At 43.9% G+C, this 17,450-nt stretch overlaps 1 protein-coding gene across 3 annotated transcripts in view; it reads right to left on the bottom strand.

Annotated features, from left to right (window-relative positions):
- PLCB1 (phospholipase C beta 1) overlaps positions 1 to 12,537 on the bottom strand; it is a 700,435-nt gene extending 687,898 nt beyond the window's left edge. For all 3 annotated transcript variants that reach the window (XM_036826676.1, XM_036826677.1, XM_036826678.1), the window contains exon 1: positions 12,095 to 12,537. In XM_036826676.1, coding sequence (XP_036682571.1) covers positions 12,095 to 12,193 — 99 coding nt within the window. In that variant the 5' untranslated portion in view covers positions 12,194 to 12,537. The remainder of the gene's footprint in view (positions 1 to 12,094) is intronic.
- Between the last annotated feature and the right edge of the window lie 4,913 nt (positions 12,538 to 17,450).

Below are 17,450 nucleotides of genomic sequence, written 5' to 3'. Positions count from 1 at the left end.
CTAAAGGCAGTCTTGTATGACAGATTGTGAGATTAGGATCAGTGAAATAAATCTTCTGTGTGCATCAGCATGGAAGAGGATTTTCTTCCCAGGGCCTGTCCAGTCTGAAATTTCCCCGAGGAAAGGAAAACAGAGGAGGGAAGAAGGTCCAGGGTGGAGGATGCAAAACAGTGGAGAGAAGTACCATTAAAAAGTTGCCTTTTACTGACAGGTATAAAAATCTCTTTTAACAAAATACAGCAAAAAGTTGGAAGCATGCTCCTTCAAATACCATGCAAGATACTGCAGGCCTATACTAGGGATTCAAATGAAAGTCCAGATCCCCCATCATACAAGGTGCTCACTGTTTAGTGGGGGCATCGGATGAGTAAACCAATCATTTCAGGAAGCTATAGGTCTGGTGGGCTGTGGTTTTAATATACATTTCCTTGATGACTAATGACTAATGTTGTTGAACACCTTTTCATGTCCCTACTGGCCATGTGTGTGTGTGTGCGCACACGCGCACGAAGTGGCCCAGTACTTTTTAAAATCAGTTAAGATTTAAATCAGTGGTTTACATTTTAATCAGTGGTTCTGGACCAGGGGAAGTTTTGCACCCCAGGGAAATGTTGGCAATGTCCAGAAACAATTTTGTCTGTTACACTGGGGGTTTTGTTACTGGAATCTAGTAGATAGCCAGGGATGCTGCTAAACATTCTACAATGCACAGGCCAAACCCCATAACAAAGAATTGTCTGGCCCCAAATGTCCATAGTACCGAGGTTCAGAAACACAGTTTTAATGGCTTCCTACTGACTTCATGAAAAAATTTTGCAGTGGCCTAAGCAGCATATATGCACCCTTTGCCATCCCGCCTCATTATCTGAGCCACCAAGTGCCCCATTTGCTTATTCTTCCCTGTCCTTCAAAGTCCCATGTGCCTTCCCTCCTTGGGATGCCCACATGTCCTGTACATTTGACCTAACACACTCCCCATCCTCATGTTGGCTTAAGTCCTACTTATAACTCAGGTCTTTCCTTAAACAGAATTTCTCCATGGAAACCTTCCAAACTTCTTATACTCACTTGTACTTTTGTACTTTTTTCTGTAGTACTTATCACAATTACAGTAACTTCATTTACCTTTATTTGTTATGCATCTATCTCCCCCAGCAGAATACCAACTCCGTGAGGGCAGGAACCAAATCATTTACCATTGTAAATCCACAACACTAGCAAAATGTCCAGCTTATAAGAGGCATCAATACAAATTTAAAGTATGAACACTGAACGGGTAGATGGAAGAAAACTGCAGAAAAAGAATCAAGGTAGATTCTGAAAAATATCAATTGGGCTGGCACCCAACAGGTTGCCAGAAGCTGTGGCAAGAGAAGTTTCAAAGCAATGGCAAAGGCAGATTAAGGCTTTGGAGGGCAGAGAAGGAGTGAGTGGGATGTGAGGAGAAGAGAAGGTGGGTAGAAGCTGCATGTTCCTTGTGGAGGGAAGGATGAGGAAGAGGGCAGTAACCATAGGAGGAAGGTGGCGGGGGACATTGTGCTGCATTCTATGTTGGCATATGTATGGCTAAAAAGCATATTTCTATTTTCTCAGAAGAACTTCAACAGAAGGGAATCTTTCACAGATACTGTCAAAGGGGAGGATAATTATGAATCCTGAATCCAAAGAAACCAGGAGGCATGGGCTCCAGGACACGGAGGTTTCCCGGGGACAGGAGGGAAGGTGGGACCATAGAGGTGGCCCAAGTATATTGAACTAGGAGTGGGGAAGGGAGGATGTCAATAATATTGTCCCAGTAACTTCCATTCCCTCTATACAGAAGAAATAGTGTAGGTAGAATTTTTATTATAAAAAATATTTTTTAAACTATATGTCTTTAATATTTTTCTCATTTTGGCAATAAATCTCATATATCCATTTTTCTCCTTGTGAATCATTATCCTGATAGAGAGGATGTTTTCACAACCGTCAGTCTTTTGCTCTGTCACTCCCAACACTTCTGAATTTCTTTAAAGGCAATTTTCCTTGCAAAATCTCGGTATATGTGTATCTTTTTCAGAAAACAGAAGCCACTTGTAACATTCAGAATAAGAGATGTAAATACATTAAGCATCACAATTTTCAACCAATATCGAATCACAATTGATTACACACTCAACCTTAAGCCATATTTAGCCCTTACGGGAAATCCGTGCTATGACAGCAATCAGCTTTGTGTTGACAATAAATATTTTGCTTCTTGAACTCACATGGAGAAACCAAAGTTAAAAATGCCACAGGAAAAAAAAAAAAAAAATGCCACAGGGTCCCTCGGACTCTGGGAGATGTCAGATGGAATGGAAGGATGGAGGGCAGGGCTTTCTAACCAGTGCTACACACAGTGTGTCATGCAGGTGTCTTGGGAGCATGACCACCCTCCCTCATGACTGCACACTCCCCCCTTCCCATGAACCCACTGTGACCCAGAAACACACCAGATCATTCCTTCATTCCACAAAGATTCCCTGAGCACCAACTCAGTGCCAGGCCTATGCTTTGCCCTAGGGAAGGTGATAAATAACACAAAGCTACAGTGTTTGAGGAGCCCTGGTCCAGTTGTCCTATAGACGAGGCATAACCACCTCCCTGCATGCACCCTCCTGCACTGGCAATCTACATCTGGGTTCTCAATTGACAGTACCTTGAACTCCAAGCCATTCTGCCTCACTTTTGGGTGCAAGTGGCATCCTCTACACTTCCTTCATGCCCACTTTATCTTTCATCTTCCAACATCAAAGCTTTCCCATAGGAAGCCATGGGACCAGTCTTAATGGGCATCCAACAAAAGACAACATGTGCAAGTATGTTTGGAAGAGAAAAAGATGGAAAAGCACATGTAATGAGTCTTGCTAGATACAAAAGTGTCACTTATTAGGTAATGAAAAAAAAGACCTTTGTTTTAACACCATTCCTGAATATCTTTCCGTGAGCATGTTTTACACTGACTGACTGATGTAGAACATTTGTAGACTAGACTGTACCCTGGTCTTTGTGCCTCAAAGCAGCAATGAAGTTTTCCTATGTTCCCACATCCTACATTGTGGAACAAACATGGGCTTCATATACACATCATAAAAATAGCTGTTTTTGAAGACACCAGCAAAGAGGAAGGCATTTGTAGGGTTCTAAGCGTCATTTGTACGAATCATAAAACCAGGGGGATTCTTTGGAAAAGTCAATGAATCTCTTTCAACTGGTATTCATTTAGATTCGATTAAAAGCCTTTTGTTACCACAAGGATCCTGTTTGGGGATATCATGGTAGACTGGAAACGGTCCTGAATTTAACCAGAAGACCTAGTTTTAAACCTGACTTTGGCTCTAACTAGTTGTGTGCCTTGGGCAACTCACCACTCACTAGCCCCAGTGTGCTTCTATGTAAGATGGGAATAATAACATCTGGCCTTTTCCTACCACTCGAGGTGGTCTTGAAGACTGAAGGGGCATGACTGTAAATAAATAAGAGTGGTTTATAAATATCAGGGCCTGTTATTAGGACTCACTCTCAGTATTGAACTTGAGAGGCAGCATTATAGCAAAACTCCATTTTACTCAACTGTAATATTGAAGGAGAAAATTACATAGGATGTGTGGGTGGTCATTGCACATTAAGACTGAAATTCATGGAATCCTAGAACCGTATTGGGTAAAAGGTCATATTGGGTAGGGGTTAATGAAGAAAACAAAAACCTCTCTGGAAACTTTGAACATAAAGGAGTTTAATTACAGGTACTTGACAGTATCACTAGAAGGATTGGAGATGTAGGCTTCAGGAGCCTCTATGAATGACCCCAGAACATGACACACTGACCCTTGAGGAGAGCTGTTGCCTCCACCACATTCAGAAAGGTGAGAGAGAAATCAAGGAGGAACTGCTAGGGTCAAACACACGCCAGCTTAGCTGAAGACAAAGGAAGAGTAATCTGAGACAGGGAGCAGCCACTGTCCCCACTGCCTCTTTATAACCAAACACAGAAGATCATACTTCGTCCTTCAACATCCCACACGTCTGTAGAGACAAACCAAAGAATGCAGAGAAGTGGCCTCCTTCACATATCATATAAGTGCATCTCATACTGGTGGAATGAATTTACAGCCAGAATATTAGACGCTTCAAGGAAGTCTAGTAAATGTACCTTGAGATTCCCTGATTCTGTATTATAAGAAGTCATACTAAGAGGGTGTGGGGATGGAGACTAAGTGAGATTCAATCAAACAGCAAACCTGAGAAAGCATCCCGGTCAGTATCCTTCATTTTTTTTTAATCTACGGGACCACTTGCTGACTTGCTCTGGGGTCTTCCTTTTTCAGCTTATATAGCCTCTTCTATAAAATGAATCAAATTAACTTTCCCTTATCTACTTCATAAACAAGTTCCAATGAAATTTTGATTTTTTAACAGCAAAATAACTTCTTAATCTCCTATGTATCAATGATATATATTAATATCCACAACGACTAGTTCAGGTAAAAGTGCTTTGTTAACTAATTCATTTTCCTTAAACTTGTTCATAAAACTTCATTGTGATGAAAAGAAACAAAACACTGAGCAAGTATTGTGAACTAAAAAAGTCCTTGAAATGAAAACCATATGTAGGATGCTTTTAATTCTCTTTAACACTAAATATTTTTGCTTATTTTATAGAATAATGTTTCTCCACTGACAATAATTTAGTTTCTTGATAAATGTATATAGATTTAGTCAACATCAATTATATCTAAGCATATACCTAAGCATTTTTTCAGAACAAAATTAAAATAAAAATTTCCCCAAAATGAAATTAACATATGAAGAAAATAATAAAATCAAAATCAGAGTACAAAGAGATCAAAGGGGAAGCCAAACAACTCTTCAAGAGTCTAGCCTTCTTTATACGCTATTTCATTTAGTTTTTAACAGAAATCGATAGCTTCTTTAAGATCTCATGTAAATTTCAGAAATATGTCCTAGTTCCTTTCCTTACTGATATACAGGGGCACTGGCTCTGACTGTGGGATCGGACATGGAATAGATGGGGGAAGGGGAGCATTATGAAATCTTTCTGGGCAGATGGAATTTATGATACAGTCTGAAAAGGCTGCTTGAACCTCATATTAGCTCCAGTAACAGGAAAACTAAGGTCTTCAGTTATGAAATATTTGTTATTTAGGTGAAGACCCACAGCATTAGTCGACAATTCACAGTCAATCTCATTCCATTTTCTGCCAGCACTCCTTGTTCAGGATAATGTGAAACAATCCTGATAAAGAAACATTTAGCTACAGATTAACAAGCTCAACGTAAAAAAGCAAAATGTTCCTGTCCCATTTAAACAGTCATTGCAGGTAAATATCATTTGAAGCTATTTACTGATAGGCTAAACTTTCCTAGGAAGGATTAGAGATATGCTAATAGCCAGAGTAAATTATCCTACTGCACCATAGGTGGGAATATCAAAGTCAGGCAAGATGAGAGAGAAAAACTACTAGAGAAAAATATATTCCAGAAACAGCACTGTACTAGTCTGCTCTGCTATGCCAATAACAGCCTGTAGGCACTACATTTCCTTGCTCAGTTACTACCGTTTTGTTCAACTGCTTTCTCCTTTGGGGCATGTACTACACCTGCTTCACTTCCCAGGCCTTCCCTTAGGCTAGATAAGGACCTAATCAAGGCCCATCTAAACCCAGGATAAGTCATTTTTGTTACTGTTGAAGAGGGTTCTAAAGCAATAATAAAAATGCTTTAGGCTTCTGTTTTCATTGAAAATAAGAAGAAAATAGCTTTCTTAGATCCAAGACAGGCAAAACCAACCTACGGAGCTGTAAGTCAGGAGAGCGGGTGTAGGGGCCAGAAGGGAGTGCTCAGGGGCTTGGTGGGCTGGCGATGCTGTTTCTGCATCTGGTGCTGATCACGTGAGTGTTCATTTTGCAAAAACTGACCCAGCTGGACACAAGATTTGCGTGTTTTTACTTCATGAACGTTACACTCTGATCAAAAGCTTAAAATAGCTTTATTGACTTACTTTGGAAAAGTGATATTCTTACACTTAGATTACAGTAATCACTGTCGATGAGAAATTCACAAAAGTTCTTTGGACATGAAAAAGGGACAAATCTGGACATATTTAAGTAGTATTTTAGAGGGCACCTGCCAGCCCTCTGGGGGCTGCGTTTGGATCCACCACCTACCAACCAGGGCTGTTTCTTCCCTCTTTCCCCTATAACCTGTCCAAAGTGAATGCTGCTGACTGCCCACCTTGTAAACCCTTCTCCTCTGCTCCCTCGTTAATCTTGTCAGTGTCACCTTGTCATCATTTTGGAAACCGCAACTACAGATTCTACATAATGCAAAAGTTCTAACTGAGCTTTTGTGTAGGATGCTGGGAAATGTGCAATATACTAACATGATTTTTTATTATTAATACCTGTTTTAGCTGTGGGTTTTTTGGTGGGGAGGGCAGAGTGGTGGAGAGGGGTGAGGGAGTTACTTGTTCAAATCCTCGGGGCACTCGGCACATCCAAACCTCCAAGTTTCCTCAGGCTTCTTCTCAAACAACTTAGCCAGTCTAGCAATTATGACCTTTGAATGCAAGATTACATTTCTGAGACATGATGTATGATGTGAGACTTACATATATCTATCTATATATAATTTTTTCTTGCTAAATTACAAAGTTTTTTTAAACTGTTCCTTTTCCTTCTGGTCATCATACTTGTGCACTTACTCTGTGTGTGTGTGTGTGTACTTTAAGGTTTTAAGTAGAAGTAAACTTTTGGATGCTTTGGAAACTGACTTCCTTAAAGAGAAAGAGTCCTGCATTTTTTACATAGATCATTTTCTCTGAAATACCTATATATATATATATATATATTTTTTTTTTTTAAGAAACGTACTTTATTTATTTTTTTATTTATTTTTATTTTTGGCTGTGTTGGGTCTTCGTTTCTGTGCGAGGGCTTTCTCCAGTTGCGGCAAGTGGGGGCCACTCTTCATTGCGGTGCGCGGGCCTCTCACTATCGCGGCCTCTCTTGTTGCGGAGCACAGGCTCCAGACGCGCAGGCTCAGTAGCTGTGGCTCACGGGCCTAGACGCTCCACGGCATGTGGGATCTTCCCAGACCAGGGCTCGAATCCATGTCCCCTGCATTGGCAGGCAGATTCTCAACCACTGTGCCACCAGGGAAGCCCTACCTATATTTTTTAAAAGGGTAAAAAAAACTTTTTTTTCCCTTTCAAATCATAAAATATGAAAATCAAACACACTTTAAAGGGAATGGAAGGAAGGTCTGGATCTTCCCACCTATAGAATAAAAGAGTCATCCAACACAAACTGACCACCTTGATAAAGTTCATGGCCCTCTAATTATTGGGGGAACCATCGCTTTTAAAAACTTATTTTATTGAGTGTTGTATGTCAGGCGCCACACAGAGCAATTGCATGTGCCTTCACTCCTTTACTGGTAACAGCGGTTCTGTGAAGTAGGAGATACTACAATCCTGACATTACACATGAGGAAACAGGTTGAGATTGCATTAGCAATTCACCCACAGTGAGCTCTTGAATTTGGAGGGTGAGAGTGGAGAAAAGAAAACAATCAAATGAGAAGCCCTCCATGCCCCAGAGGCTTGTAGAACAAAGACACAGATCTTAAGAGGAAGGATGGGCAAACTCCGAAAACAGATTCTCAACAGCCCATTAGAAAGCATAATGGTACATTTGAAAATGATGAGTTTGAGGCAAATCAGGGGTTGGGAAACCTTCGTCTTTCCCTCCACATCCTGTCCAACACAGAGAAGAACGAGAGGGGCCAGGCTCACAATCTCCCAAGCTCCCCTAGCTGAGATGGAGAAAGTTAGCTCACTCTCAAACCCCCCAGTCCTGTACACCCACCTCCTACTACCAGAGACTGATCGTATACAAATGCTAAATGAAAGCTAAGATACAAACACACAGTAAAAGCAAGGTGCATCCTTTCATATCACTGGTGAAACACATAGCCACCATAGGTCAGTCCTTTATCTGTTGGCCAAGTTCTGGAGGACAAGGCTTGGCCTTGATGTTCAGACTGTATATACCTATACACCATTACTAGTTGTTCAAAAATGGAAATATTTCCACATGCCCCCACAGACACTGGGGACCCGCAGACCTTCCCAGGATCAGGCAAAAGCATGGTTCATGCCTGGCCCTGGTGGAACAGGATGTCTCCAGGACTCCACTCCAGCTCCACTGCCCCCCTGCTGTCTGTTGTGATTGGTTAACGCCAATGTCAAAGCTTTTGGCTACCACCCTTAGAGCATCCACAGCTTCACCATGACATTGGTAGGTAGCCAACAGACTATGCAGGGCACTGCGCCCTCTGGGTGACACCCCCCATTCTATATGGTGGTCAGGACAACAGGACTGGTGATTATGGTGCTTTAGCCACTCAAAAAACAAGATAGAATCTCTACACAATTCTAAATAGCCCCAAACTCATCATTTTCAAATGTACCGCTATGCTTTCTAATGGGCTATTGAAAATCTGTTTTGAGTTTGCCCATCCTTCATCTTAAAGATCAGAGAAGAATGTATACAATTTTTAAGTGAGATCAGATATTTGAGATATTTTAAATTATTTCCAGCATTTACTTTTCCTCACTAGCAGATGGGGCACACACTTGGGGCAAGGGTGTGGGCAGCAGGTATTTCCCAAAGTTAGAAGCAAAAGGAAAAACACAGCAGCCTCCCCTGCTCAGAGGCAGGAAGTCAGACTAGACAGCCTCTCAAGAAGCTTCTCTCCTTCCTTTCCTTTTCTAACACTCCCACTAGAAGCAGATGAAAATGCTGAAAATGTTTCATTGCCTATAAGAAATTCAAAAGAAATGCATGAATGTGAGTGAAGTCAGCCTGGGCATCAGACACTTCCTAAATATCCCAGAAGACCTAAAAAGATTGTCCACGATCATGTCACTGAGTTTTTTTCTACCTCCTCGGTAGGTAGAAAGGTAACAATTGGAAGAATTTCTCAAAATACAAACACAGAGATAAAATTAAACTTACAAACCAGTGAAAATGTACACAGGCCAGCAAGACTGTGCTCTCTACCACACTTTCCAAGTTTTTTTCACAAACCTTATCTCAGTGGTTTCAAAGTGCTGGTTCCCCAACCAGCAGCTTTAGCACTCCCCAAGACCCTATGAGAAAGGCAAATTCCCAGGCTCCATCTCAGAACTTCTGAATCAGAAACTGAGGGTGGGCCCCAGCAGTCTGAATCTTACCAATCCCCCCAGATGTTTCTGATGCATGCTTAAGTGTGAGAAGGGCTGCTTTACCTATCAGCTTACTGCCAACTTTTAGATGAAATAGGTAGGAAATGTAGCATTCTCACAGTCTGAGCAAGAGGCAGCAAAGATTTACAGAGGTTAAGTGATTAACGCTAAAGTCAACAGCTGACTGGCTAAAAAGAATCAGCAGGTACACCCAGGCCTTGGACTCAAGATCTAGCTCTCTGTGTCTTCAACACACAGTCTCACTAATATGCAATATAATTAGCCAGATAACCTAAACTGGCTTGATACTAGAAGGACAAATATGAACGGGGGAAGAGTAGAAGGGTGACACCTGGGGAGGAAAAAAACCTCAGAAAGTCTGGGTCCCTCTTACTCCACAGATCACCATGGAGACCAAGAAGGCCAACCAAGGAACTTGCAGGATAGTCCATTGCATTCCACATAACCCGACTCCTGGGTGCAGTCTGGTTTCTTCCCTATGAAAGATCTGAGATTCCCCTGGCCCTCTCCTTAGTGCCCATAACCTTCCGACCGGACTGCCCTAGAAACTCACTGTTCAATGCTCAGAGGGAGCCCTTCTCAGCTTCTGCAGGTGGCATTTGACTAGCAGCCTCTCCATCACTCTCCCTGCAGCCCTCATAATCTCTGTATCACTGGTGTTCTTGATAATTTTCTGTCTCCTCCACCTAGTATGTAAGGTCGGTAACAGCAGGGGGGTTGCTGCTTTCTTCATCACACCAGGCTCTAATCCAGGGCCTGGCATTAGTAGGTGAGGAAGAAATATATGTGACATAAATGCACATAATAAAAGTCATCTACCTGGATGTACCAAAAAGTGTTTCCACAGAAGAATTTCATTTTCAAAGTGACACTCATAGTTTCTTCCAAACAAGACATTCTAGAGAATTATTTTTTCTTCAAACATTTTTTAAATTTTATTTTATTCATTTATTATTTATATTAGTAACCTATTTTATACATATTAGTGTATATATGTCAATCCCAATCTCCCAATTCATCCCACCACCACCACCCCCCGCCACTTTCCCCCCGTGGTGTCCATACCTTTGCTCTCTAAATCTGTGTCTCTGTTTCTGCCTTGCAAACCGGTTCATCTGGAGAATTATTTAAAATGCAGTTTAAAATCATCTCTGTGAATAAATCCAGAGCTTATCCTGGAATACCCTTCTTTATTCTGCATAGTCTCTTCCTCTCTCTCTCTCTCTCGCTCTCTCTTCCTTCTGATCTTCATTCTCTTTCTCAGTAAACCCATCATCACATTAGCTTTCTATCTGAGGACCTCAAGATGGGCAAGACTGTTTTATTTGTTGTTGAACTGCATTTTCTTTGTTTTTCCTTGACACAGACAGAGCATTTCACCTGTGTCTGAACTTATTGTTTAGATTCTGGAATAATCCATTTACAAAGCATCCGGTCATTAGACTAGGACAGAAGGAGAAAAGTGTAAAGTCCATAGTAAAAGGATGCCTACAGCATTTAATAACTGGTATGAGCTTTCAAGGAAGCTGTGGCTCAGCCTCCACGTCCTGTTTGCACTTCCAAATGGACAAAATATAGACACAGATCCACTCAGCTAAGTAATTGGATTCGCTACCTGGAATATTTAAATTGTTTTCAGACACTGGAAAATGGCTTAAGAAGATTAAAGAAAAATACCCTGGAGAATAACAGGCTATAATTTACAAGGTGGAAAATCTTTTCAGCAAGAAGAATGCCTCATTCTCCTATAATTCCTCCTGTTTAAGAGATGTCTTAGTCATTTAGACCCAAATTTCCTTAGATCCAGCAGCTCAGGTTTTTTCCAGTGGGCTTTTCTTATCAAACCTGTTGAATGACATCTAGGCCATAAAATTGATAAACTAATGTCCTCCATCCGAAGATCCCCATGTATGCAGCAAGATTATTAAAGTGTCTGAAGGCAATGCGGGGGTGGGGGGGGGCGGGGGGTATTCACTTGAAGTCCTAGTGTCCAGGGCTCCTGTAAAGTACTGGACTTAGCCCAGCCCCTCCTGGCATAAGATGAAGGTAAATTGAGGTAATGTCTTGTATTCTATGTCTATTTCGAACTGAAGACTCCAGCCAGCTCAGTTCTCAGAAACTTGCCCTCCCGCTTAGGCTGCAGGCCCACTGAGCCCTCATCGACCCCTCAGTGACCCCCTTCTGCTCTCCAGCCCTCCCCTGGTGTGTCCTTCCCAGCCTTTCTCAGGGCCCTTCTCTGCGGAGCCGGGCGCTAAAGTTTGGCATCACCGACCACCTGTCGGCTGGACCGCTGTGTCCTCTGCCTCTGCCGCGTGGGCGCCCAGAAAAGCGCTAAGACGCCGAGCAATCATTCAACAGTTTCGGACTCCCGGGCAGTTCCTTCTCGAAAGGGACCAAAGGAGGTAACAGGGGGTGCGTCTGCGCGCGGAGAGGGGCGCGACTTGTTCACACCGCAGCGCTTTCCTGCGGGTCCCAACTTCACCCTCCCCACTTTCCAAACTCTCAAGGACCCGTCACCGGCAACGCCGGCCCCTTCGGCTCCACTGGCCCAAAAGATTTCAGACCTCAGGAAGCGCTGACCAGACCCAGCCAGGACGTCAACTACTGAACCCAAGGACCCAGGAGCGGGCGCCCAGCCGCCGCTGTCGGCCACCCGCCCGGGCGGCGGCGACTTGAGCGCTCCGAAGCCCCCGCGCCCGCCCGGGTGCGCCCATTGCATAACGCACCCCTCGCCCCACCCCCACGAGAGGCCCGCGCCTGCCCCGCGCCCCGCCGGCGCCCCCGCCAGCCGCCCCGACTTACATCATCCCACTTGACGAATTTGGTGCCCTTCTTGAGGCTGTCGGACACGCACACGGGCTTGAGTTGCAGAGCGTGTACTCCGGGCTGAGCCCCGGCCATCAGGGCTCATCGGGGCTCCGGGCGGCCCGGGCGAGCGCGGCAGGGACGGGGCGCAGGGCGCGGGCTCCTTTCCCGGCTACAGAGGCGCTCGCCTCTGCTCCCGCGCCGGCCTCCGCACCTCCTCCGGCGCGGCTCAGCAGGCGGGGCGCGCGGGGGCGAGGCGCCCGGCCATGCTCGGGCGGCACGCGGGGTCGGGCGCCCGCGGTGGATGCGGAGCCTCGGAGGGCAAAGAGCCGCCAAGCAGGGCTGCCAGCCGCCGCCGGATACTGCTCCTCGGCCGCCGCCGCCTCCTCCTGGCGTACCATTCAGCACATCCTCTAGACATGGAGGGAGAGCGCGAATGACACACGCTCGGCGCCCCCCCGCCCTGCTCCTTCCCCTCCTCCCTCCTCCTCCCGCCCCCCTTCCCCGCCACCAGCGCTCGCTCAGTCCCTCCTTCCCTCGGCGGCTTCCAGCCCAACTTTGCGCACTGGGTCAGGCGCCTGGAAGCGGGGACGCAGCGACACCTCCCGGCTCCCGGGCTCCACTGCAGCCAACGCCTGCGCCGCCGCGCCTCTGAGCATGCCTCGTGCCCCGGTGGCGGGGTGCTGGGGGTGCTGGGGTGTCCGGGGGCCAGGCGTTCCTGGGGGTTTGCTGGGGAACGTGAGCTCGAGCCTGGAAATGTCCTTGGGTCCAAACGGGGTGAGAAAAGGGAGCCGTCGGAGGGAGCGGAGAAGCGACCCACTGCTTTCCCCTCTAGCTGGAGCTCTCCAGCGCTGACCACAAACCAGCTTTTTGAAAAGACAATTATTATTTATTAGTAGAGGAGAGAGCATTTGAGAGGAATGGAGTGAGAGCTCTTTGGGGAAACCTTGCCAGCCCCGAGAATTCGCAGCGCGCTGGTCTTGAAGCCCGGGCATTCTTCGGTTAAGTTGTGTTTCTGAGAAAGCAAGCCCATTCTAAGAGAAACAATGCTTTTATTTCCCACGATGACAGAAGGCGCGCGTGTGTGTGTGTGTGTGTGTGTGTGTGTGTGCGCGCGCGCGCGCGCACGCGTGTATCAGAGACAGGAGGAGAGAAAGAGAGAGAGAGGTGTCTAACTGATAGAAACTTGCTCATTTAGGAACATAGGTGTAAGGATGTTTGTACTCATTCAACAAACATTTCTCATTTCTTTTAAAACAAAGAAAGAGATAGCCCCACCAGAATAGATCAAGTTTAAAAGACCGATAATACCAGTGTTGAGAGGATGAGGAGCAACTGGAAATTTCATCCACTGCTGGAGAGAGTATAAAATGGTAAAGCCACTTGGAAAAACAGTTTTTTAATGAAGTTAAACATTTACTTATCATAAAACCCAGAACTTCCACTTCTAGGTATTTACCCAATAGAAATGAAAACATATGTTCTCACAGACTTGTTCAGTAATGCTCATAGCTTTCTTCATCATATCCCAAAACTGGAAACCACAAATGTCAATCAACAGGTAAATGGATAAACAAAATGTGGTATGCCAAACAATGGAATACTATTCAGCAATAAAAAAGGAATGGGCATACAACCACACAGATAAATCACACAGACCCTAAGCCTAGTGAAAGAAGCTGGACACAATAGACTACATACTGTACAATTCCATTTGAGGAATTCTACAACAGGTAAACTATATTGACAGAAAGCAGATCAGTGGTTGCCTGTGGCCAGGAGTGGCAGGGATTGACAGAGAAGGTGAACCAGGGAACTTTTGAGAGTGACGGAGATGTTCCATATTTGAACACAGTTGTCAAAACTATAGAACACATATTTGTGCACAGTTGTCAAAATTATAGAACTGTATACCTAAAACAAGTATGTTTTATTGTAAGTAAATTGTACCTCAATAAAGTTGATTTTAAAAAAGAAGAAACAGAATATGAACAAAGAAGGAGAGAAACATTCTTTTCTCTTAAGTGTTTGTCTTTTTTCCTCTGCCCCAGAGGCTTCCAAGGCCCAATGTTTATAAACTCGGTCAAAATATTACCCAAAATCTGATGGAGAAATTTGCTGTTAAATATTTCAACGCACTCAAAACATATGTGTTGATTAGCAGCTGTATGCTAGGCACTATGATAATCACCAAGGATAACCTGGTGAACATGACCCCTGACTCTTGCTCTTTTCTGGGAGCCTTACCTGGCCCTTGGAAGCCACTTGCCACAAAGAATCTCTTTAAAGACTGACTTGTTTCATTTTGATCACATGTCCCTAAACTAAAACCTGAGTATATTGTCCAAAGACCCTCTATCCAGTGGCCTTGGCTTGCTAAGTGCAGAAAGCACCATCACATTTTCAAACTGCTTCTCTTGAAAACAGCAACACGACTACTTCCAGCGTTCCTGCCCTTCTCAATTGTGCTTATAATTCATCCTACCAGACTTGTTCTTTTCTCTTCTCTGTTCTCTCTTTTATTTCTCCATTGCCCTCAGTTTTGTACTGAAAAGATTATTGGCCAAATAGGCTTAACACCAGAATGACGTAGGAAGGCAAGATAGACCAGAGATGTGCCCTCTAGAAGACGAGTTTGGAGGATTAGAAATGGGCTCTAGGCTAAATGAGAAGGTAGATTGAGCCTCTTGTGGTGGCTGATTGCATCATCTCTCTCTGTTCCTTGTCCTTCTCTGTATCCACACACTTTGCCATGTGACCTTATGGTGACCTGTGTGTTTATTCACCCCATTGATATTGGCCAATGAGATGTTAGAAGATGTGACCTAAGAAAAGGCTTGAAATATACTTGTGAGGATGGGTGGGAAATATACTTGCCCTCTGGGGTTTCTGGTTATTACCGTGAGACAAACATGTCTCAGAGAGCCATAAGGGGCAGATGTAGGCCCGATCTGCAGCCTAGAGGCAAATCCAACAGAACCCATCTGAGATCTGCCAGAACCCAGACAACCTGCAGACTTATGAGCATGACAATATATGCTCATTGTTGAATCCACCGATCTGGCCAGGGACTGGGGGATCATTTATTATGCACCATTATTGTGGGAAGTAGCTTGTTGAGTCACTCATCTAGTATTCTTGATCCTTCCCAGCTGTTGTTTGTTGCTGTGACTGTAAGGAGAATAAAGCTGTAGAATTCTGAACAGTGTTTGTCTTCAAGACAAGCATGGACTGTGGGAACTCCTTCTGCCAGCAGAAGGATGCAGTTTGAGCCAGGAGAGCTGTGGGATAACCCCCTTCAACATGTAAGATGAGGCTTGAGGCAGCTTGGTTCAACTCCCTCATTTTCCACACCTCCGGTTAAGATACAAGACAGAAGTAGTTTTAATGTGTGGGGATTTTTGCCATGCAAAGGGACTGGTAAGAACATCCAAAATTGTGTGAGCCAGGCCTGTGATCTATCAAGTTCAGTGCTCTGTTCTGTTTTTAAAACAATAAAAAGGTCTGTTTTATGTGACAGCACAGAATTGCCCTCGGGAATGTCAGCCTCAGGGAGTTGGCAAAGCTAACCATTACTGAGAATTAACTATAGGCTAGAGCACTAGGCTAAGCACTTCCCAGATACTCGATAACATAGCACTTACTGTTCAACAGCACCCTCCCATCCCCTTTTCCTTGTTAAGCAAACCCTGATTTGGTTCAGCTAGCAATGTGCTTAGGAAAGGTGGCTCCTCCCTCTTCCCAGGAAGTGAACTGCGATTGGTCTATTGGTCTAAAGCAATTATAGAATCACATTCTCCTTCTCTCTGATTGGTTTAAGAGGTCATTAGGAGACCCAAATCTGCCCAATGGATTAAGGGAGGTAGGGCCTGCTCCTCTCTCTGTCTCTCTCTGACTTTGTCTGTCTCTCCCTCTCTGTCTCTCTCTCTCTGTTACCCCCTAAAGAGGACAGCCAACTAGAAACATGCAAAGAGCCTTAATCAGTCCTTCATGAGATTGTTAGCCCTTTGCAAGTCTGTAGACTTCCTGATAAGTGAGGCAATAAGTGTGTTTATTGCTTAAGTCTTACTATTAGTCTCAGCTGATCTGGTGGACCATATTATTATCCCCAGTTTTATTGATTATAAAATTAAGACTTGGAGAGGTGAATTAACCTGCTTAAGGTTACCCAACTTGGAACCAGGTTTGACACCTAGGATCTCTGATTTGATAACTTAACTCTCAACCACCATGCTAGGCACCTCTAGAACTTACAACTCAGATCTGATTAGTTTTTCCCTACTTTTAACTGCAATATAATGTAAATATTCCCAATTCCTCTAGAAAACTGTGGTGTGTAGCCCTGTCTCTTAGCAGTTCATCACTCACTCGAGGCCTGCCACAGTGGGAAGGAAGGGTGTTTTGATTTGAACAGACATACTTTCTAAGAGCCAGCTCTACCAATGACTAGCTTTGTGACATTGGGAAAGTATCTTCCTCCTTCTGAAATACAGAAGCCTAATATATTAATGGGTAAATAATAATGATGATGAAAGCTATAAGGGTTTTACAATTTTAATTCATTAATCCTCACATTAACCCCATAAACTGGGTTATCATTATCATCTCCATTTTATAGTAGAGAAAACTGAGTCAGGGAAGGGTTAAATACTTGTACAGGATTTTCCAGCTAGTAAGTGGAAGAACCAGAATTAAATCCCAGGCAGCTTGGCCCTAGAGCAGACACGTTTAATCACCACACTACGCTTTCTTGAAGAGTTATTGTGAAGATCAAATGAAATCATGTATGCAAGTCTCTGTCACATAGTGCTAATCAATAGTAGTTAATGCACTTATAATTATTCTAAAATTGTACTATATTGCCTTTATGTGCCCTAGAATAACTTTTTATGAGCAGTATTCAAAGGCAGCATCCTAATTCTGTGGTCTGTGATTTAGTCAACTTCTTTCTGCCTGCATTGATTCTATAAACTTTAATCATATCCATTTTCATCTTTAACCTTCTAGAATTCAAAATTCTTTTCCATTACCAATAAATGTGTTCTAATTGCATCTAAGCATCAGGGTTCCTCTAACTCTATCTTTTTGGAAATAACAGAGAGATAAGGAGAAAAAACCGCCCAGAACCAGCTTTATAATAACCACATCTGGGTTACATTAAATAGTCTTTGGTACATAAAACCCTCCATCTGTGCTGCTCCATAACCTTTCCCTGACTGACTGTCTGGAATGAAGATGACCCCTACGGTGACCTTGAGGACCGCACACTGAAGAAAGCAGAGCCTCTGTTAGCCTCGGTCCCTGAAGGGACCGCAGGGTGAGGGTCACGTGATCACCTGCACAGTATAATTCT

The sequence above is a fragment of the Balaenoptera musculus genome, chromosome 15 (genome assembly GCF_009873245.2).
Source record: "Balaenoptera musculus isolate JJ_BM4_2016_0621 chromosome 15, mBalMus1.pri.v3, whole genome shotgun sequence".
Classification (NCBI taxonomy): Eukaryota; Metazoa; Chordata; class Mammalia; order Artiodactyla; family Balaenopteridae; genus Balaenoptera; species Balaenoptera musculus.
The sequence above is the reverse complement of the archived record's forward strand: the minus strand, read 5'-3'. Positions and strand labels throughout refer to the sequence as shown.